This window comes from Botryllus schlosseri, chromosome 7 (assembly GCF_051294905.1).
Source record: "Botryllus schlosseri isolate E-star chromosome 7, Bs_hap1, whole genome shotgun sequence".
In the NCBI taxonomy this organism is placed as follows: domain Eukaryota; kingdom Metazoa; phylum Chordata; class Ascidiacea; order Stolidobranchia; family Styelidae; genus Botryllus; species Botryllus schlosseri.
The window spans coordinates 16,991,596-17,014,432 of NC_137242.1; the positions used below are offsets into that span (position 1 = coordinate 16,991,596).

Sequence of the window (22,837 nt, forward strand, 5' to 3'; positions counted from 1 at the left end):
ACGTATACAGCCAGGTACATCTTAATTTACGTTCACAATCTATATGCGCCTGAATCTATTATACTTTATACGGTAATATATTTTTTCAGGTGGTCATCGATCTAGCTGATCTCAATCCTGATGTGACTGACACTCTACCTGTTGTAGCTTTATATTACGATGAAGAGGTTGGGGACTGGATAGAAACGTCTCAACTGGTATTGCATGAATATTTTCAGAGTGCATTGGCAATCACTGACGTATACTACCGCGGCCAGCCTAGTTCTAGATAGCTATAGTACTGGGAAGGACAGACCTCTATAATAGAAATACTCTCCTTTCCATACTTATGTTTTTCGATATGGTAATATTGTTGTTGATCAAGTGTGATTGGCGATTATAACGCAAGTGTTCCATTGTCCATATCCAATTAATATATTGTTGCTGTGGTTGAATTTCCATCTTGCTCCAACTCTGTTTATATATCCTCTATCGCGCCTGTTGCTCTTGATAAGAGGCACACGAAAAGTTCTTCAAGTCAATAAAAATAAGAGTGTACTGTTAAATTTTGATTGGATTGCGAACAAATGTGCCGGCTCTCTCAAATATCGAAAATATCTCGTCACTAGAATTCTCTCACTAGCACAACTGGAATTCTCAGCTAAATGCTCGGCAATGACAGAGTTCATCGCCATGGCCAGAATATGTTCTAGTAAGTGTAATATTATATTATTGAATGTAATATATATTTAATTTGTTTCTGTGACGTCATATTACTCAATTGCCGATCATTGCCCATCCTTTGTCATATTTCCATGTTTCAACTTTCAGCGAGATCGCGGCCGGCGCAGCTTTCGGAATGCCAACAGAACATTGTCAGTGACTATTGACATTTCTTCCGCTCAGAGGATTTACAACCTGGACCGACTGGTCAGATCCTACTGCTATATGAAAGGTACCGAACAGACCACATGATATGTAACGCAAAAGGCCGAATTTTAATTTTCTCCAAGCTCGAGTCTTCAAGAACGAACGGGACACTGATCAAATCTACGGCGCCTCCGTAACGTCCTTGTACAAGGTGGGGGGGAAATGGTCAAATTATCTGAAAAGACGGGCGTATTCGAGGGGTATATGCGTTCAAGTGCCGTGCAATCAAAACCAGTGGCCCATTGAGCAAGTCCTTGTGCAAGGTAAATTTTGAATCTATAACTTACTGTGAGTAGAAAATTGTTACTTAGTGGCCAACGTATCCATGTATAACTATTATTGAACTATTTCTGCTTCAAAAATAAAAAGAATAAAAACGTGACTAGTTTTGCCGAAAAAAGTCAAGTACACGGGACAGTTAGTTAATAGCCCACATCAGTGGTTTTTGACCTTTTTTCATGTCATTACCCCTAAGAAGAAAATGACTGGCTGCAATCATCCCTTTTCAATTTTTTCAAAAAAACAAATTACAGCTTGCACTCAAAAAATTGTAAAACAGCACAATGATGACGTCATAATGTACACTGAAATGCCTGTTAAAAATATCAAGTCAATGTGAAGGCTGACGCTGTTTTCGTGTTATCCAGTGGTCAAATCTAGCCGAAGGGGAGGATAATAGACAGCATCTCATGTAATTGTCAATCGCAAACTTATTTCGCTTTGAGAGATACCATCAGTGTTGGGATCAAGTCACTACCTTCGAGTCACGAGCTATTTCGAGTCATTGCACATTTTGACTCGAGTCAAATCAAGTCAATCAATTTTCAAAGGTGACTCGAGTCAAGTCAAGTCACTCGATTTTTGGAGGTGACTCGAGTCAAGTCGAGTCAAGTCAAGTCAAGTCACGAGTCAAGTCACAATTCAAGTCAAGTTGCCTTTTCGAAGTATGAGGCATGATAACGTCATTGCATTTTGCTAGCTTGAGTGGTCATTGATTTTGAACCGATGAACGGATCTAGAGTTAAATATACACGTAAGAAAGCGCTCTATCGCTCACATTACGTAGAACAGCTAAACCTCAGTTTATAGTTACCAGCCAAGATAGAGAATATACGAATTGATAAGATGCAATACATTACGCACTTACAAATCGATAAGCCTACGATACAATTCGAGCGTGCGCCAATGGTTGGGGACTACATAAACTATATTCGAATTCAGTTTCAAGAAAACAAGAGGTTTGGTTAAGGTAAAAACAGAGAACAGAAATTACTTTACAATGCTAGTTTACGACAACGTGAGCTGTAAGCTTCGATCATTTCGTTGCGGTCAATTAATTTGTGAGAGAACGATAGAGGCTCAGTCAAACGCACGATCATTAAATGATTGGTCGCTGAGACGGATTATACCAGCGTTTCGCGAACAATCCGAATATATGCAAGATACAGATATTTTGATCGACAACGATTACTTGATGACTTGAAATTGACTCGTGGATTTTGCTCCGAGTCACGAGTCAATCCACATTTCTGATAGGCCGAGTCAAGTCAAGTCAAGTCATTTTAGCAAAGTGACTCGAGTCAAGTCAAGTCATACAAAAAAGGTGACTCGAGTCTGACTCGAGTCAAGTCATGACTCGAGTCTTCCCAACACTGGATACCATTGCAAAACTTCCTACTTCACAGCAATAAGTTGAAGGAAATTCAATCATAAAGTTCAATGCCAATATGACTATGACTGGTTATAATAATTTTGAAGGCGGGTTTAAAAGGTTCCAAAAACTTCCCCTCGTTTCCTCGAAGGCTATTTGTGATTTCAGACTTATTTTTATTGACTAGACTAGACCACTACACTTTTCAATACTAACAACTATATTTCTACGATATTATTAAACTGCATTATTGGTGTAAAGCAAAAATTAGACGCCCCCTGTCTTTCAATTTTCAGCATAAGTATAAGTAGTTCGATGCTGACCCCTCTAGGTATTTGACAATGCATTAGTGACACCACTACATCGTAGAAATTATTTCTCACTCGTTTTCAACTCTCTTTCATAATACGATAATTAGTCTCAGCTATACTACTGCATCAGACCCATCAGATGGTGTGTGGCAACGAATCGAGCGTATTTTATTAGTATAAAAATTTTGCTCTTTGGATGCATGACATCACTTAGTCTCTGGACAATAGGCAGCCAAGTCAACTTATGTCGATCAGTCATGACAAAGGTGAGTTTACGCATTACTAAAAATGATCTCTAAATGATCAAGCTTGAAACCAGATGTAGTGAAATTAGTCGGATCCGCTACTCAAGTGGAAATTATATTATTTATTCTGCCGTATTACAAGTAGATGCATGACATGTTAAAATTATTGCGAACATATGTGAAATTCAATGGTCAGTAGTCAAGAATGTCATTTATGTAGATCTGATCAAGTTGTCGTATAATAGTGTGTCGGAGGTTGGTTACAATAGCAATCACGCGATGCAATTTCGGGACTAAAGCAAAATGATTAACTACATTGGAAGAGCTATAAGTATCAGAAAAAAATAGCTACTGTGATCCAGCAACTATCCAATAACGCCTCTATACTTTACAAAATGCTACGTGCATATGCAATTTGCTTTGCTCGAGTGAATATAGTCTGGAATAAACGGACTACCCGAGGAAATACTACTAGGAGTTTAAACATAAGTGTGTTCTCTAAACAGTAGAAGTTCTATTTTACTGGCCACCTCTAAGTATATATATACTAGTGCGGAGCGGACGGACAAATTCTATGGGCCTTCTCCAATCCTGTTTGTAAAGCTCAGGTCCGACGCCGGTCTGACTCCTAGGCCGGATTCTAGAAATGACCGTGATCCGGTCCGAAAAACTCTGATAATTAATGTCTACTCAGAGGATGGTATTGAATATTGATTGAAACATTGCCAACAGAAAAAAGTTAAAAACTTGAAGATCAAGTCAAACCCTTATCGGAAGTAATTATGCCAAATTGGACTTATATCATGTGGCTTACCTCCATGAACGTTTCCCTTTAACTATTGATTCCTGGGTAGAAGAGGGTGAGGCTGCCGTATTCTTAGTAAAAAGTACTGATCCGACTCCGAACCGGTTCCGGTCAAAAATACGGAAATTCGGTTTCAAAATCCGGCTCTGGTCCATGCCCCGCCCTAGGGATGCAGTGAACCCCTGAAAGGTTCAGGTTCATATGAACGCTAAACTTTTTGAAAGGTTCTGTGTGAACGCGAACATGAATCTATAATAATCCCATAAATTCAATATCGTCCGTCGCTTTGTCAACAATTTTGACGAGGACGTGCAAAGGAATAAACGATTTCGCTTTACCGGTCTAGATCAGATCCGTCAATGCATTTACGGTCTGAATATTGCTACATTGATATTGTGCAGAATGTAAACGGGTGTCCATACTTGCGACCCTTGGCTGTTACTTGGGCATCGTAGGCCCCGCTACCAAATTAGCACATAAACAAGTTATACAGTAGCCAACACCCCCATCGCACGGGTTTGGTTTTCATGATACAATAAACATATCAAATCAAGATAAATCCGTACGCCTGGTAGATTTGTTACATTGGACAACGATGTATTCTTCATATCTATTTCGTTGATTGATTGAATAAGAATCATTTGCTGACTGCCTACAGGTACAGCATTTCGTTCTTGATTCTGTGTGAGTGCTTGTCAAGATCACAACAGAGAGCTACTAAATGTTCGCTAACGGAAAGCTGAAAATTTCGAGCTAACTTTCCTAAAATAGCAAATATGGTATTTTATATGGGCAAAGTGCATGCTCGTATAGTGTTGATTCTTTTTATCCTGTCAGCGCCATGCATGGACTGGTCCGAAGTTGGAATGCAAAGAATTTCAACCAACGGTTTTATACGGACGTGAAAAATTGTAATATACGAAAAAGTTCACAGTACAGAACCCACCAAAGTTCGTTTGTGAACGTGAACCTCTAAATTGCTAAGGTTCACACACAGAACGTGAACGTGCACCTCACGTTCACACAAGATCTAGTATATGCCCGAATAAATATTGCACAAAAAGAGTGGACGTGTACAATGTACATTCTATAGTGTTGTGGAGATGAAAACATTTCAATATGTGCTATAGAGACGAAAAGGTTATAATATAGATTTATGAGTAAGAATGCATTTTCCAAATGTTAATGGAGAGTCCAAAAACTTCATATTTAATTCGATGTAACATATATTGTCGAACGCGAGACACATATATCGACTGTTGATTGCAACGAGATCGCGGCTAAGCGATTCGTCCCTTTTTCAGCGACAGGACATACAGTTTACGCACCCAATGTTCCAGATGACATTTTGACCGGGATGAATTACACGTGGGTACTACTTTAGGTATTTCTACATTATGAATGGAGTGTCCGAGTGAAATGTTCTATAATCTATACCGATGACACATGACTTGCAGTTTCGGAGCAGACAATATCGAAAAAATGATTTTTCAATTTCATAGAACGAGTTTTAGTAGGGTTTAATATCGCACATATTTAATTACAGAGTTTACAACGGAAACGATGCATTCGAAATCTCCTTGCCACCGAAAGGAACCGATATTCCAATAAGCTCGGAGGGGCCGTTTTACAGATATTGGAGCGATTGTTACTACGCAGACATGACCCAGAATCAATATTTTCGATTTGTTAAGTGAGTTACACTATTGCAATTGTGTGATTTGCGTAAATAACCCATAGTCTCAGATGTTAGGAACTGTCGTTATCGCAGAAACGGTATAATACAGATATTAATATTATGTTTATATTGTAAAATACATGTCATCCTTCGAGTCAAAGTCTAAGTAGTAATTAATGATACTTTCAGGCTCAACTACCGAAATACAGTCTTTCTTCCGAATTTTCCGTTGGTTGACTAAAAAAAAAGTCGTCGCTTACGTTCGAACCACGATTTCCTGTTTGGCATCATTTATGCCCATTTTCACTTGAAACTATCTTAGCTCTAAAAGTTGTCAATGAGGACGAATTGCTCTAAAAGGAGGACATTTAGGGGTCCTCGATGGACATCTTCAAAAACCGGAAAAGGAGGACAATATGGGGGGTGCTAGAGCACGGAAATTTTTGAATGGGGGCGCTGGAGGAAAAATGGTTAAGAACCACTTTCTTAGCCCTTATGTTGATCGTAAACTTCGATATGAATATGTCTAATCGTCCATAGGTGCTTAAATGGCTCGTGCCCTACATCCTCCAAGACAACACCTCACTTAGCGCTACCGGTAAATCTGATTACTATGCGAGGATATGGAATTTTAGGGGAGGAGCTGATGAAGTGCTGTTACGGCTATGCCTCTTACCCATTGTTTTTATGGCAGTCCTTAAATATAGGGCGGGCGGGGGTGTTATTGCACGGAAATTTTTGAAAAAGGCGCTGGAGGAAAAAAGGTCAAGAGCCACTGGCTTAGACTATATTCTGCTGCGTGCAGTTTATGTGTAAATTGAAAGCAGATAATTACATTATCAACACATGTTTCCAAGTGGCTATGGTAATACTAGGCTGTGACTAGCTCCGTGTGGCTAGGTAAAATAGCTTTACTGTCGCTAGCCTGTCCGCATCAGCCGAGTGTATGTATTTCACTGCCGGCGAACGGCTCAAATCATATTCCTTGAACACAGAGACCTACTCGGTGCTCATCATACCTTAAAAGACCAGTTTAAGGCGGACTTCAATAAACAAATATTAGGTGTTCCAAATCATGTTGAGATGTCGGCCTTCAGCGCATCTTTCAATGCTTGACATAACATCGTTTGTGACCGAGGATGAACGCTAATCACGTGCTCTAAATGCATTATTTTACGAATTAGGATTTGCGTATTACGTAGGCTAATATTTTAAAAGCTAAAGAACAAACCTGGTATCAAACAAGATTTGTACTTTATCGTGGAAATAGTGATTATTAAATTTAATTACTACAATATACTTTGGAATATTGGCTTTATTTTGAGCCTGGATTACTTGTACTAATAATGACGTTGCATAAATTCACCAGACTTCAGAGTAAATCCTTTCCGTTTCGCTTCTTTATTCAGCCTTTGATTTTTTCCACGCATTAACATTATTAATTACAATTTATAATTTTAATTGGAAGGAAATTTTCGCAGGCCACCCAGAATCTCGTCGCAGGCCGCACAATGCCCAGTTTTACCCTATGACCAATGTTCCCTCTAAGCTGCGCACGTGCGCAAATGCGCAGTGCCGAAACGGTCTCTGCGCACAGAAAATCTAAGCTGCGCACAAGAAATCCGAGGTGATGTTTTTTTAGTCGTTGCGCACTGTTGTCCAAGGGGCCGCGCAGGCGCGCAGACTCGTGAAAAAATAGAGGGAACATTGCCAGGGGCAAATAGTGTTATCGCTGAAGTCTGAAACGAAGGTACAAGTGCGGTTCGAAAGGGTAAATATTGCACTTCGTGAATAAATGAGAATTTGCAATCACGGGCACCTCACGAAATACACTTTTTCTTTTAGTATGGTCTCGTACGCGTGAGCGATACTGATATCACTTCAATAGCGCATTATTTTCTGGGAATGGCAAAATAACATTGTTTACCAAAGTTGGGCTAGCTCGAAGTTACTCTGCGAGAAACTAACGAATAGTCTTCTCCGCGTGGCATAAACCTTGCGTAAGATTTACTAAGGACCGGAACCCTCCAATTGGAGGGACCTCGCTCGAAGGGGACCCAAACTTATTTTGTGAATTAACATAAATCATGGTGTATTGTTTTAAACTTTTCAAAAAAATTTTCGCGCCATACGCCATTTATTTTGGTCAAATATCTTGATTATTGCGTACCCTTTCCCCAATAAAAAATACGCATCATTTATAGAAATGGGAACTTGGGCGTCGGCCATTACCGCGCCACGACGCACCAAGACATGTGAAGTTATAGACTATGTAACATACGACTCCGAGATATGCGCCAGAACGATCAGCAGCGAGAGTACCTTGGCCGAAAAGGACTGCCCTTGTGCTAACCGGACACTTCGATTTATATACAATTATTCATATATGTTTAATTGTCCATAGGCGCCTAACGGCTGGCGCTAAATGCTCCTGTCCTCGCGATCCGAGTCCCACAACAAAACAAATGCCATATCGAGAGAACATTATTTGCCAGTAAAGAAATACCAATTTGAAATCGTGTACGCCACTATAGTTTAGTAGGTTTGGGCGAGTACAATATATTTTGACATAGCAGATAGGATGTCGCAAAATAGCATCATATAACGAAGTCATTATACCTAAATTAATAGCAATATATATGCAATTCCCGATCATATTGACCGATTAAATCTTGAATGATATAAATTTTTCGCGCTTCGCGCGTTTAGACGAAGTAACCATACGAACGGGCACCCAATGTCGATGTTAAGTCCCGACAAAAGGCGCATGGGGAGAGGGGGTCTGTTCGTTTTATCACCCTACGGGGGCCTGGTTGTGCACTGTTGTCCAAGGGCCTACGCAGTAAGTTGCCGTGTTTGCGCAGAGTCGTGGAAAATTAGAGGGAACATTGCCTATGACCCGTTAAATTCAATTTCTCATCTACATCAGGCTGTACTTGTACATTAATGTAGAATAGCTTTAGCGGAAACATAATGTTCGCCAGATTTCGCAGTATAGTTATTTGGAGACGCAGGCAAAGTCTTCAACCCGAATACATTAGTAGTATATACAATCATGCATATCATGCATACAGTGTTGGGATGACTCGAGTCATGACTTGACTCGAGTCAGACTCGAGTCACCTTTTTCGTATGACTTGACTTGACTCGAGTCACTTTGCCAAAATGACTTGACTTGACTTGACTCGGCGTATCAGAAATGTGGATTGACTCGTGACTCGAAGCAAAATTCACGAGTCAATTTCAAGTCATCAAGCAATCGATGTTGATAAAAATCACTGTACCTGCAAACGGATTGTTCGCGAAACGTTGGTGTAACCCGTGAGAGCGACCAATCATTCAATGATCGTGCGTTTTACTGAGCCGCTATTGTTCTCTCACAAACAAATTGACCGCTAACGAAGTGATCGAAGCTTACAGCTTACGCTGTCGTAAACTCGTATAGTAAAGTAATTTAATAGCAAAATGTCTACTACTGTTCTCTGTTATTACCTGAACCAAACCTCTTGTGTTATTGAAATTGAATTCGAAGATAGTTTATATAGTCCTCAACCATTGGCGCAGGCTCGAATTGTATCATATCAATTTGTAAATGGGTAATGTATTGCATCTAATCAATTCGTTTCTCTATTCTCTATTTTGGCTGGTAACTATAAACTGAGGCTGTGCAATTACTTGCGTAGTTTAGCATTTCTACGTATATGTGAGCGATACAGCGCCTTCTTACGTGTATATTCAACTTCATATTCGTTCATCGGTTAAGAATCAATGACCACTCAATCTGTATTTCAGACAGCTAGCAAGATGCAATGGCCTAAGCATGCCTCGTACTGCAAAAAGGCAACTTGACTTGAAACGTGACTTGACTCGTGACTTGACTTGACTCGAGTCACCTCCAAAAATCGAGTGACTTGACTTGACTCGAGTCACCTTTGAAAATCGATTGACTTGACTTGACTCGAGTCAAATTGTGCAATGACTCGAAATGACTCGTGACTCGAAGGTAGTGACTTGATCCCAACACTGCATGCATATACCATCATGCCAGTTGAAAATAATCAAGATAATATAAATATTAAATTTATAGTAGACAGGATTGGCGAATTGATGTAATTAATTTCAATCGGAGAAGAAGATACAGATAGCACTATTTACTTCGAATTGTTGGATTGAAAACGGTCAATGCAAAATGTATAACGAAAGCATCCGATACGAAATATCAATTACCTATACTTGACCCACTCTCAGAGAATTTAAATAATTTAAATAATTCGCCGTGCTAGCATTGTCACTTCATCTTCACTGCATACTTTATGTTATTCGAATTCATGAATGCGTATTTACAGGTCATTTGTTGGTAACGCCAGCGATGCCGCCACAACCGCTCCGACACCGACTACAAATCCATCCGGAATACTTAACGGTTCACTTCAACATTTTGTTTGCAGTAGCGTATCTCTCGATGCCTCGCTATTCCAGTACCTCGACTATACTGCCGAATTTAATGTTTCCTTGTACACTCTCTCGGGCACGGGGGTCGTATATAATGGAACTCCTATCCCTTTTCAGTCAATGACATTCAGCGCCATTTATGCCTTATCCATAGGAATATACAGTTACATGGATGGGTCGACACATCAGCTGGGTAATGTTGGCCCGCAATTGAGTTATCGCAATTTTTCAAGCGCCGTGGACCCGTTCTTTGGGGCTGTCACTGTTTATCCGGTAGGACCACAAAACATATCCGCTCGACTTGATATGTACGGCAATTTCTCTGTCGATGGTGGCCAGTATCAACATTTCGGCGTGAGTAGCTTATATCAAATTTCATCCTACCCGGGAGGCTTACCGCACGCGGGGACATTCACATGGATTCCGGGCGTTACTGTTGGTGAATGTTTTTCATATAACAGCACTAATACCCCCAGCGTCCCGACTGCAATGCCTGGTGTTACTGCATCCCCGGGAGCCACCGTATTCCCAAACCCGGGTGCCACCGTATTCCCAACCCCGGGAGCCACCGTATTCCCAACAAGTTCCACATCTACAAATAATTTCACATTCCCCTCCTTCACTTCGCTGGCAAGCCATTTCTTGTGCAGCAGTGCGTCTCTTGATGCAGCTGTGTTTCAGTGGGTTAATGTCACAGCTCCCTTGGATATTTCATTGTACGGTGTTACGAGTACAGGCATTCTGTACCGAGGGTCTCCAGTAGCAAATCCTGGCATATCGCTCGATGGGCTGTATTATTTCGACATGGGTATTTACAGCTTTTTGGATAGATGGGTGCATCGACTAAACAGCGTCGGCGGTCAGCTGAACTATTATAATGGATTCTCCAATTTCACCGATCCTTTCATTGGCTCATTGGTTGTTTACCCGAACGGTCCGTTTAACATATCGGCCAGACTTGAAATTTTGGGAAATATCTCGATCAACGGCATGTTATACCAACGTTTTGGGTTGAGTAGTTCATACGATGCTTCGTTTTTCCCTGGCAGCGTAGCGCACACTGGCGCTGTCACGATATTCCCCGGCGTTACAGTTGATGGATGTTTTTCCTTTACCAATAACAACAGCTTTGACGCTCTGTACAACTTGACATATCCCGGCAGTCTCTTCAATGGCTCCATCAGTGCTATTAGCACAATGCACTGTCAGGACCTGTCACTTGGAGTTACCATCTTTCAGTATTTCGGTAACCCGTTCGATAGCTCAGCGTACAGCCTCACCGGTACTGGAATCGTGTATAATGGCACTCTAATCCCATTCACCGATATTACAATTGCTTCCGTGCCGCTAGCATTTCTGCAAGCACACAGCGACTTTGATGGCATACTTCACCAGTTACATTCGAACGGCAGCAATATTGCTTACACGAACATCAACATCACTGGTTTCGCAAACTTTCCTGTTATGGGCGCGTCATCGCCTTTTCCCTATGCCGGCGACCCGTATAACGTCACTGTGTATATCGCTATTCATGGAAGTGTCATCATCAGCGGCAATGTCTATCAAAGTCTTGTAGTTGGCAATTCAACTAGTAACTACGTCAACTTGAATCTCGTTAGCGATGTACCGTTCGCCAACCCGATAACTATTGTTCCCGGTGTCACTGCCAACAGTTGTTCAGTCCGTACATACGGCGTCAGTGGGACTCCACCAACGCAAACTGTGACTCCGTAATCTCTGACTTTTCACGATTGATATCCGCGTCGACTGCACGTATACAAACCTGGTGTACAAATAGTCCAAGGATAAAATAATTATTTAATCCACCGTGGGGCGAAATATTAGACAGTAGACACCCTAATAACCTAAAATCGACCCCCGTCACATGATGTCATTAGTCATATCCAATATCTCTTTATCCTGATTGTAAATATTCGAAGTTTGACCATTGCCAAAAGAAATAGGTTGCGAACTCTAACGCTTTATATAATCTGCACGAAAACAGTTAGTATTGAATATTTTTGCTTTTTTTATTGATGGGCGTCTCGATTACCCACGTAGATCTTAGATTTATATACGGCATCGAAGGCCATGAGCAACTTTGTTGTGACGTCATAGAGTAACGATTTCGCACGCTACATCGTCGTATATATATAATTTCTGAATGATATAATCCTTCTGTACTGATTTTTTTTGCATTAGTAGTTGTAGTGTTAAATATTGTCATACCGAATAGAAAATAAAAAGGTTCAATTGTGTGTTATGCAATATTTAGACCAGTGCTTCGAGGATCGGCAGTTGCCAGGTGTCTTTTGCAAGAAATGAATCTAAGATTCAATTGATATAACACAGTGATAAAATATATTCGGTTTCGAAATATTACCGACTTGCGTGCCAAAAATTCTTAGTCTTGCCACAGTTTTTCGTTTCATCAATCGGTCATCCAAATCTGGCAGCAGCATCGGTTGCATCAGTGGTCTGAGTTCATTGGTCATGAAAGGTATAAATTTTGGTCGCTACGGCACCAGAGCCATCATTTAATGTACGTAATAATTTGTTAATTTATTGCAAAAACAATATTCACGCTAAGATCAATCTATTCTGGTTGCTTTGGTCGTTTCCAAATTCGCTGTGTTCGGTACCCTAACCAATATGTGCCACGCGCCACAGAATTTTTACAACGATATGGCCAGATCATGAAAAATGTTCCCACGCATGTAACGGTTTGATGACACACTAAGGCAGGTACGACACTAAGTTAGTCTGTAAAGCTCTAAAGATCGCGGTAAAGATATTCTCTTTTCAAAATATATTGGAATCTCTTTCGCGAACCAGACTGAGCTAAAATAAAATCTTCTCTGCGTGACACAAACACGATTCAAAATCTGCATTTCTTCGAAGAACTCATTGTTTTTCTGCGCTGGTCTCATTTGCACGGCGCGGCTCAGACTACGGGCACAGGACTACTATAGGCGTCGGTCATTTCGACGCTTGGACATATCAATAGCGAAAGTTTTGGCTTGAATCGCGCCCGATGACCAGTCGACTTTTTAATGAACTAATAATTGTATGCACTATTTTCGAAATCAAATCAAGGTTCTTATAACAACTGTTGGGTGCGCGCTCATACCTATCCGGTTTGACGGTATATATTGGCTTGATCGGATATCGCGTACACCACAAAAGTATGCTTATCTGAAAAGATTCAATAGCAGCTAAATCAAAATGAAATTGATTTCGGGAACAGGAGACGCTGATAAATCTCAAGCCAGAGTCGCGTTTTTATTCATACATAAGCATCATACTACATTAGCAATACAATAGATCAGTGCTTTTCAACCTGTGTGACGGTTCGCACTTGTGCGAATGAAAAAATTTGCAGTGCGAATGACGAACATGGTGCGAACGGTACGAATGAAAATCCCTGATGAGTGCGAATGACGAAGGTGGTGCGAACGGTGCGAATGAAAATCCCGGATAAGTGCGAATGAAAATCGTGAATAATAATTGCTTTTCAAATAAACATAATACGAAATTCAAGGGCAGTGTAACTTAAGTTGTTGCGACGCAATTGTAAAAGATTGTTTAACTTACGACGCACCACTAGTCGTAGCTCTCACAAGCCGTAGTGAATTGATATTTTCGCACTATAATTATTACGTAACCAAAACCCTGGTTTGGAAGCTGGTGTCGTGACAGACATATAGCAGCTCGTCAGAGGCTGGGAAAATGACGTTAAATTCACTTTCTGCTTACTTTCGCTAAACAATCATCAATACTTCCGTCATACCTGTTCGATAAGTGCTAGGCTCGAGGACAGTAGTAAATACTATCATTACAGACTGCCATTTGCAAGTTACAGTAACGCAAATTTTACCCTTTCAGGGGTTATTAAAGTCTAGACCGCAAAGGGTATAATTTTGGGTCGACACAGTGCCAGGACTATCTGTCTGTTCGGCGTAGCCCGCTGAACAAAAAGGGGAGGGTGGTTGAAATAAAAGAGCGGGTTCAATTTTTACCGAATTTAATAATATACAGGGCCGTAACAGCACTTCGTCAGCCCTCAAAACGTTGGCCCTGGGCCCCCATATGGTGATAAACCGAATTTCAGTGAGCCAGCGCTAAGCGCGATAATTTTCGATATTTCTTGATGAAATAGGTTAATAAGATCGGGAATTGCATATGTATTGCTATCAATGTCTTGTCCTCTCTGCTCACGTAGTGAGTTTTACCGGTAGAGCTGAGTGAGGATGTCTTTGAAACTGTACAGTCCGTAAATAATGATTGAACATCTTCGGGCGGGCGGACCCGTTGGTATGACTTCGTTACATGATGTTATTTCGTGACCTCCTGTCTGCTATATCAAAAATATAGAATCGCTCAAACGTACTAGACCAGTGGTTCTCAACCTTTTTGACTTCGCGGACCACTTTTGACCGTCACGGACCCTCGCGGACCCCCTCAAGTTTTAGTTCAATTTTAGCTCTATTATGGTGCAACCTTCATCTGTCTTGTGCAAATATGAACTGTTGGCTTGTGATAAACAGCAAAAAATCATGATTTTTCTTGAAAATGACATCATACTAATTATGTAGAAATTGGTAGACTTTTATTACTTCAAAGCTACTTTTGCAGCTGTATTTCTTGAAGTACCTGGTCGAGTCTTGAAAATTCACGTCTTCGTTTTGATATGAACATGGAGTTCCGAAAATCATTTGCGCAAAGATAGATGGAGGCTAATGCAGTATTAACGCATAACGCTCCCGACGATACTTTTAGTGTGATCGCAACATTTATGGCACCAAAATGAAGAAACATATATTTTATAAACATATCACGTCCAGCATGTAGCGCAGGGACGAGCAACATACGGATCGCGGGTCGGATCCGGCCCGCGGCGCATTTTGATCGGCCCGCAGAGAGTTTCTACCGTTAAAGTGAAATCCTAATCTACTATTATAGACAAATTTTATGCGCCAAAGAATGGAACCAAGTTTTCCGTCCTGAGAAAGACTGTCATGAAACGACTTGTTCTGTGCGAGTTTACATATCTATTTACGAGCAAACATTTTCGACCATGAACAATTGAACATTAACAAGACAACGCTGCATACCAATATAACTGGTGATATAAATTTCAGGGTTGGAGCGTTATGCTTTGATAGCAACGAAACACTCCTTGTTCATCAAAAAATCAGCTTTGTCGATAGGGCATCCGCAACAAGAATGCGCCAAATCTGATAGCCGAGCTTTAAGAGCAGGTATATCATCGTCCGATTTATGACGAGTGTCAGCCGAAAATATTCGGGTTCATTTCAATATGAATATACTATTTAATTGTATATTGAAGTTCTGTACCTCCAAGTAGCTGTTCAAATAGTGATTATGTATATCACAGGATAAAATGGATTTCGGGGCGAGGTTTCAATCCCTGCATTGGGACAAATTAGGGAAATACTTCGGACATTTTTATTTCAAACGACTGTTCACTAATTTGATGAGACTGACAACTTCAAATCGAGAAGACATTACGAAGTCACCCTGTTTGACGTTACTATCTCCATATTTTTATTTTTTCAACAAACCCCAACAAAACGTCTCTAAACAGCAATATGTTTGTATCAGCAGGTTATTGAAATTTGGCAATGAAAATGAATTTCCACACTACGATAGTTCATCTCAAACGATTACTATGATGATATGAGTCATGAGGTTTCAGCAGTTGTGGTGTGAAATTGCCTCATGCTTTCTCAAATTAAAAAATGAAAAAAAATTACGTTATCAACCATTTTAAAAATTTAATGGTCTCGCGGACCCCCTGGAATTGCTTCGCGGACCCCCGGTTGAGAACCGCTGTACTAGACTGAAAGATCACACGGTTTCGGATTGGTATTTCGTCACTGGCATATAATTTTTTCCTGCAGGATGGTATTTGTCTTGTGTGTTTGTCTCACTGCGATCGTTCTGGCACACTTCTTGGAGTCGCATGTTTTATGGCATGTTTTTTGGCCTAAAACGTTATGTGTCTTTGTGCTTCGTGCCGCAGTAATGGCCAACGCCGATATGCCCATTTCTCTAAATCTTGCGTATTTTTTCTTGGGGGAAGAGCACCCAATAATCAAGATATTTGACGACTTGAAATTGCGCCTGGCGCGAAATATTTTTGAAAATATTGCATAAATTGGGTTTGGGGTGCGGCAGTTACGGCCCTGGTAATATAGCATCAATTCATTAGGGTTAAGTACATGCGTAAATAACGATTATACAACATCCTCGTGTTGACGATTATACGCGTATGATAAGCTTGTCAACGAGTCCGAAAAAGCTGTTAATTAGCGACTCCCTGATCTGTCGTGAACAATTGAATAGCCGCGCTTATCAAGGCATCGAACAATAAAATACGGGCGCTGACCAATGCGTCTTGCGTAGCCCCGGCCAAAGTATGGTAGGCCCAAGATGCAGTAGTTAGGCTAGCGATATCATTCGTATACTAGGCCTATTGCAGATGCGATTGTGCAGGCCAGCGATGATATCCTGCGCACCAAGCCAATGCAGATGCGATTGTGTAGACCAGCGATGATATCGTGCACACACGGCCAATTGCAGATGCGATTATTCAAGCCAGCGGAACTAGGCTTGTTGGAGACGCGATAAGTCAGGCTAGCAACGATTGCCCAGCGCGCGGCAATAAATGACCTGATTTCGGAATTATCTCAGCGGGAGATCGTGTCGCTCGTGTCACGTTACATTTGCAATGCAATGCGCAATGACGAATCTCGCTAACTGGTATCACGCATTTCGTTATTTGGCCGCGCGCAACACTGATAATACGACTTATTGAATTGCAACCGAGTATTAGGGTCTGAAGGGTCATTTCAAAAGGATGGGGTTTCACGTTTAAGGAGAGGGTTTCGCGTTTCTAAAGGTAGAATAGCACATTTTGAACAACGTCGACAATATTTTTAAACAGAAATGAATTTCAGTACTGGGCGTTCTTCTGAAAACAGATGCGATATATTTTAATTTGACTTATTGCTAAAAGTGAAGATTCTTTCAACCAGTGAGGTTCATGATCGGGGACGCAGATTTCCTTAGAACAGAGGTTCTTTTTACCTTTTTTCCTGCAGCGCCCCTTTTCGAAAATTGCCTCAGGGATATCATACCGTCCATATTTCTAAGATTTGTCCTTATTTTGAAGGGCCGGGTCTTGGAAAACTCAACTGTCCTTATTTCTAAGAAATATCCTTGTTTACGACTTGCGTCCTTATTTTTTTTCTTATTTTCAACAACTCCTGAACTTCGATCGTTTTCCTCTGGTATATGTGTTACATGATATTCTAAAATTATGCTTTTACGTCGGGATTTACGACATCATAAATGGAAGGAACTCCTGTGGCGTACACACCACAAGATTTGACTTCTAAGTGGTGAGATAGCTAGTGCAGTAAGTATAGCAGTTTCCACTGTCATTAGTGCAGTAAACAACAGTACCGTATAGCAGTTACGGCTCGGCTGTACCAAGCTATCGCAGCGGACGTCACTTTACTAATAAACAGCAGCACCCGGATTCTGCCGTTTAGTCTACAGCAGAATAAGCTGTGGGGAAGGCAGCATTTATTGCCTATAGTGAAAAAGGGCGCAGTGCAATCGACACTAGGGTTAAAAAGTAGTAAAGCAATAAATCATTGATAAATTCATCTAAATTATGTTGCACATATAGTCATAGCTACTAATAAGGCTAAATCTGATTAGTTAAAATGAGCAAGCGTAAAAACATTTTCAGTGCCGATTATGAGAGAGAATGCAAAGGTATCAAACGATCGAAGCTTGAAGGCCAGTGTTTCGCACAGAGATGGAAGTCGGGCCGGGCTTTTCGGGTTCGGGCCGGGTTCGGGCCCTAAGTTATAAAAATTATCGGGATTGAATCGGGCCGAATAGTCACTACGAAAAGCATTGACTTCATATACAAATTTGATTTGCAATTTTGTTCGAAAGTGGCACAACTACATATAAGATACACCAATACCGTATCACGTAAGTATGGCAATATCTGTGAATAAACTTTATACGAAGTACGAACCCAGATAAACTTCATTATAAGACGGCCCGAAGACTATGATCGAATAATGAAACAATGTTTGCTAAATAGTAAACAAGTGTCCCAAATACGCCAGACATTGATCATTGTTCAGGCCACATTGTGACGAAAACATGAATTACGGATGGATGGATTACCATGCTGGAGCCTGGATTACTACCAATCAGTGTTGCCAATTTAGCGATTTTCGCGCTAGATCTAGCGATTTTTCATCCGGTTTAGCGCCAAAAAATATGGATCTAGCGCCTAGCGATAAATCCAGCGATTTTTGGAAAAGCATTTAGCGATTATTTACCGCTTTTTTACCGAAAATAACCAATAAGATCAGTTCTGGCTGACATAAGATCAAGTTGTGCAACATTTCTCGCTCCATGAAAATACGATCGGACGATTTGTCATAGTTGAGTGACTTTGGGTAATAGAGATACGGAACTCCTGGTGGTTACGCATGGGCAAACAGTGTCTCTTCTTGCTGAGTAGCATAATTGGCAGTGCTACATCTGGCGACCTGAGCACTGAAATTTAAAACAATTGGCCATGATCGAAAGATAGTTGTCGCGGTGATTTCGAAAATACAAAATAAAATCTCGTCCGAACAATGGAACCATGCACCCCGAAACAGCCCTCAAAGTTAGAAAACCGGCATTGCTCCAACAATGGCACCGCCGCAACACAATGAACATAATAATGACCAATTTCGTCCAGCGATTGTTCTATGATCAATGCCGATTTTCAGACTTTGGGGGCTTTTTGAGGTCGTTCCATTGTCTTGACAAGAATTTAATTCGTATTGTCGGAATCAGTGTGACACTAGCTTTCGTTTAAGACCAGATTAAATACATTTCATACCCCGGGTTGGTCCTCGGATCATTTTCCTAATGTCTCTACTTATAGTGGCTGGCAAACCCGGTTCAAGTCGTGTTGAGTCGGGTCAAGTCGCATTTCGTATACACGTGTGTCAAGTCGCATGTCGTGTTCAAGTACTCCTACACAGTTTAGAGAAGAAGTCAAGCGCATTTCTACGGTACATCGCATCACGTATTTACGGACGCATCGAGCAAGGCACGCTTATATAGTGAGCGGTTATGCCTGCAAACCTGATCAGTGGTCACGTATAGCGATCATTGCGCAAAGCGATCTGCTTTATCGAAATGCACTGCATGTTTTGTCCTGCTTAGAGATGGCTATTACGTATTATGAACTAGAAATATGGTAAGTGACTTTTCCCCAGACGAGTGAAATATAGCTGAGAAGAATGTATTGAAATAATGGTTCAATTTAACACCTGTAGCAATTAATGTAGATTTAGCGCTATTTTTTAGCGCTTTTTTCTCAATATTTAGCGACATCTAGCGATTTTTGACACCAGTTTTAGCGATTTTCTTCCATCCGGAGTTGGCAACACTGCTACCAATTTTAATTTAGTTTTAATTTCGATGAGGCATGCTGAACTGAACAGCTAGAAGCAGGTGATGAGACGACGGCTTCCGTTGTGACACAGCAGGATTGATCGATAGATGTGTTACGGCGGTGGTAATATTTATTAAAGAAAGCTTTTAGATGCGCCATAGTGATTTTGTCGTCCATGGTGAATTGCTTTAGGTCTATACGGAAACTAACTTATATTGTATTAGGCTATGTGACAGCGGTAGTATTTTTATATAGTAGGCTACACTAACAGTAAATAATGCAGACGATACATGAATTATCAAAAGAATTGCAAAGACATCCAGAACGGTTTACGTTTTCTCCTGCTCCAGGTCGATCAGAGTTTTGGAGGACAATGAAAGTCGTAGCACGGCGTTGTCAGCCTACTAATGCTGTAATTGGTGTCACACCGGAAATTTTGACCGGAATAGTTTCATGCGGTGTTTGCAAACTAGTATTAAAATACGATTGCCAAAAAACAGGGTCGTCCCATATCAAGCGCCATTCCGAACATTGCAAGCCTGGGCCTCATGGAAAAAAGAAGCAGCAGCTAATGTTACAGTTTGCAAATAAAACGCTTAGACTAAGGCCAGTGGTTCCCAACCGGGGAGGAATTCCCCCCTTGGGGGGAATTTTGCAATTTTTAGGGAGGAATTCCACTTTAGAATTGTAACGGATTTCCCAAAATGTTCATGTCCGAACTGTCCTGTTGGCAACCAGTTATATCAGAGCGTATGCTCCTTATAGCTGTTTTTTTTTGCTGGAAGTATGTTCAAATGCTATTTGAAATCTCTTTCCCCCATACAAGCTCGCCCTTTTTTTGAACTAGTTCAGATGTGTGCTGCAGTTCGCATGACGATTTTGTAGGCCAGCGACGGCCTCTCAATCAAATATATTCTACGCGAGCAAATGTCGTGCCGAATCTATCACAACAAGGCCTCTAACGAAAGTATTTATCTTATATTTTCATGTCAACATTTTCATAAAGTGACAAAATATTCCAACGTCATTGATTCAAGTCAAAGAGATCGCTAGCCTTGCTTTATTTTTAGTGAACAGCTACTCGATCGCAAAAATGCATGTTAAACTTGGTGCAATGTTGCCGAAACCGAATGAATGTCCTAAATCTCAATGAGCTCAAGCAGGAAATCTGATCACGTGTATGTTATATATCAAGGTATATATCAGGGCTGTAACCAAGTCACGAGGCTCCGAGTCACAAGTCAATTTCACTTTCTCAGTTTTGACTCGAGTCAAGTCGAGTCATTTTCAATTCACCATTGAGTCAAGTCCGACGGTCCAAGTCACCGAGCATAGGGTCGAGTCCGAGTTATGGTATTATGACTCGAGTCCGAGTCCAACTCCTTGTGTTGACTGCTCAGTTTCCAGTTAATGTCTTGTTAAACTCACTTATTATAACTCTGTTTTGTGATATTGAATGATTTTGATTTATACTAATTTTCCTCAGTTTGAGCAGTTTATTGTCCCATTCTCAAGTACCAGGACCAATAGACAAAATTCCAATAGGAAGGCCAGTTTACTGTTCTTCGAAATTACAATGAAATGTCGGTCTTGGCCGTTTTATAGTCACGAGTCATATGGCTTGGTTCGAGTCATGTACAATGACTCCAAGTTGGGTCAATACACAGATTGTCTCTAGTCGTGTCGAGTCTTTTCCCTATTTTGAGAAAATGACTCGAGTCAAGTCGAATCATCACAATGCTGACTCGAGTGTGTGCAATCCTGCTATATATGAAAATACCAATATTATTGGCCAAATGCATACGCACACTTGAGAAAAAAATCGCGAGACCAGCAAATTTATGCATACTGATTTTTCACAGTGATTGGTGCATGATAAGCCGAAAACACAAATGGAAGTATAGAGGTCTGTTGAGTCAATATTTCAAGAATTTGTTTGATTGGGACCAAGACCATTGTTTTTGAAGGTCTACAAAGTATTGTTACAGCCCTGCTAGAAACAGACACTCCGTACCTCCGGTCTTATTCTTCGGTCAACAGGTGATTGCGCGGTAAAAAATGACCTTTTTTAATCATCGGGCAGATTTCTCCTAAGGGGGGAATTTTGGCTCAAATTTCGGCCAAGGGAGGCACGAGATGAAAAAGGTTGGGAACCACTGGACTAAGCGAATCTGAAAAGCTGGACATAAAAACTACTGAATTGGAGTTTTGCGTTCGTGGCTATCATGCCTTTCATTCAGTTGAAAATGACGGCCTGATCAAGCTATTACAGCAATTTGTGAACATGTCCGCGATGCATGGACGTTTTAATGTATCAGACGTGATATATGGACGTAAAACTATATCGTTATATTGCAAGGAAAAAGCTGCAGTAATAAGGCAAAGGATAACAGAGGTTTTAGTAGAACCACAGTTAACCGAAGCCGTCGCAGTAACGTTGGACTTGTGGACGGACGAATACAAGCATACGTCATACATAGGAGTAGACGTCTTCTGGATTGATAAGTCCTTTGTAATGAAACATCAAGTTTTGGCGGTACGTCATTTTGGGACTGAACGTCACACTGCTGAAAATATTTCACGGGCTATACAGACTATATTGGCTGAATATGCTATTGATGCTTCAAACATTACGGCAACTACCGACCACGGTGCAAATGTTGTCGCTGCCTTTCGAGTAGGAATTAGTGATGAGCGGATAGTGCTTTTTGAGACTCCGAATCCCTCCGACAACTTTAGTGTCTGAAGAAAACTCCCTCCGACTCCGAAGAGCTCAATCCCAGACTCCGAGATACTCCGATGAATCTCGTCAAGTATCCGAAACAGTGGCAAGCATGGTACATGGTACATATGTGCACATGGTACAACATGGTACATGTGATAATAAGGTTGGCCTCATAGTATTGTTTACTCTCCAGTCCATAATTGCAGTGCAGATGGCTGATTTTTATGCACTTGGCAATCATTTTTGCATGTTACCCGTCATATTACAACTTTACAAGGTGTCAACTGTCTGTGTTTTGGTTTGTAATCATAATCAATAGTGTATTCTGCTCAGAGCTATCCAAATATATCGGAGACAAAAGTTGCAATACTCCAAACTTCTCCGAAAAAATATCTGTAGTAAACTCCGACTCCGCTCCGACTGTCACAAAATCGTCAAAACTCCGCTCCGAATCCACTCCGATGCTTATCACTGGTAGGAATGTTCGAAACGTCCGCACGCCTTGACTGTATGGCACATAGGCTACACACTTGCTTCTCAACCATGTGGTCAC

At 40.9% G+C, this 22,837-nt stretch overlaps 1 protein-coding gene and 1 long non-coding RNA gene across 4 annotated transcripts in view; one reads left to right on the plus strand and one right to left on the minus strand.

Moving 5' to 3' along the window:
• LOC145443001 (uncharacterized) overlaps positions 1–4,900 on the minus strand; it is a 297,994-nt gene extending 293,094 nt beyond the window's left edge. The window contains exon 1 of the long non-coding RNA XR_013916256.1: positions 4,868–4,900. This is a non-coding gene — a long non-coding RNA (uncharacterized LOC145443001). The remainder of the gene's footprint in view (positions 1–4,867) is intronic.
• The window catches only part of LOC145442786 (uncharacterized), a 47,417-nt gene extending 35,108 nt beyond the window's left edge, over positions 1–12,309 (plus strand). For all 3 annotated transcript variants that reach the window (XM_080320777.1, XM_080320779.1, XM_080320778.1), the window contains 6 exons: positions 90–197; positions 811–934; positions 993–1,172; positions 5,226–5,289; positions 5,468–5,614; positions 9,946–12,309. In XM_080320777.1, coding sequence (XP_080176903.1) covers positions 90–197; positions 811–934; positions 993–1,172; positions 5,226–5,289; positions 5,468–5,614; positions 9,946–11,785 — 2,463 coding nt within the window. In that variant the 3' untranslated portion in view covers positions 11,786–12,309. The remainder of the gene's footprint in view (positions 1–89; positions 198–810; positions 935–992; positions 1,173–5,225; positions 5,290–5,467; positions 5,615–9,945) is intronic.
• The last annotated feature ends 10,528 nt before the right edge of the window (positions 12,310–22,837 follow it).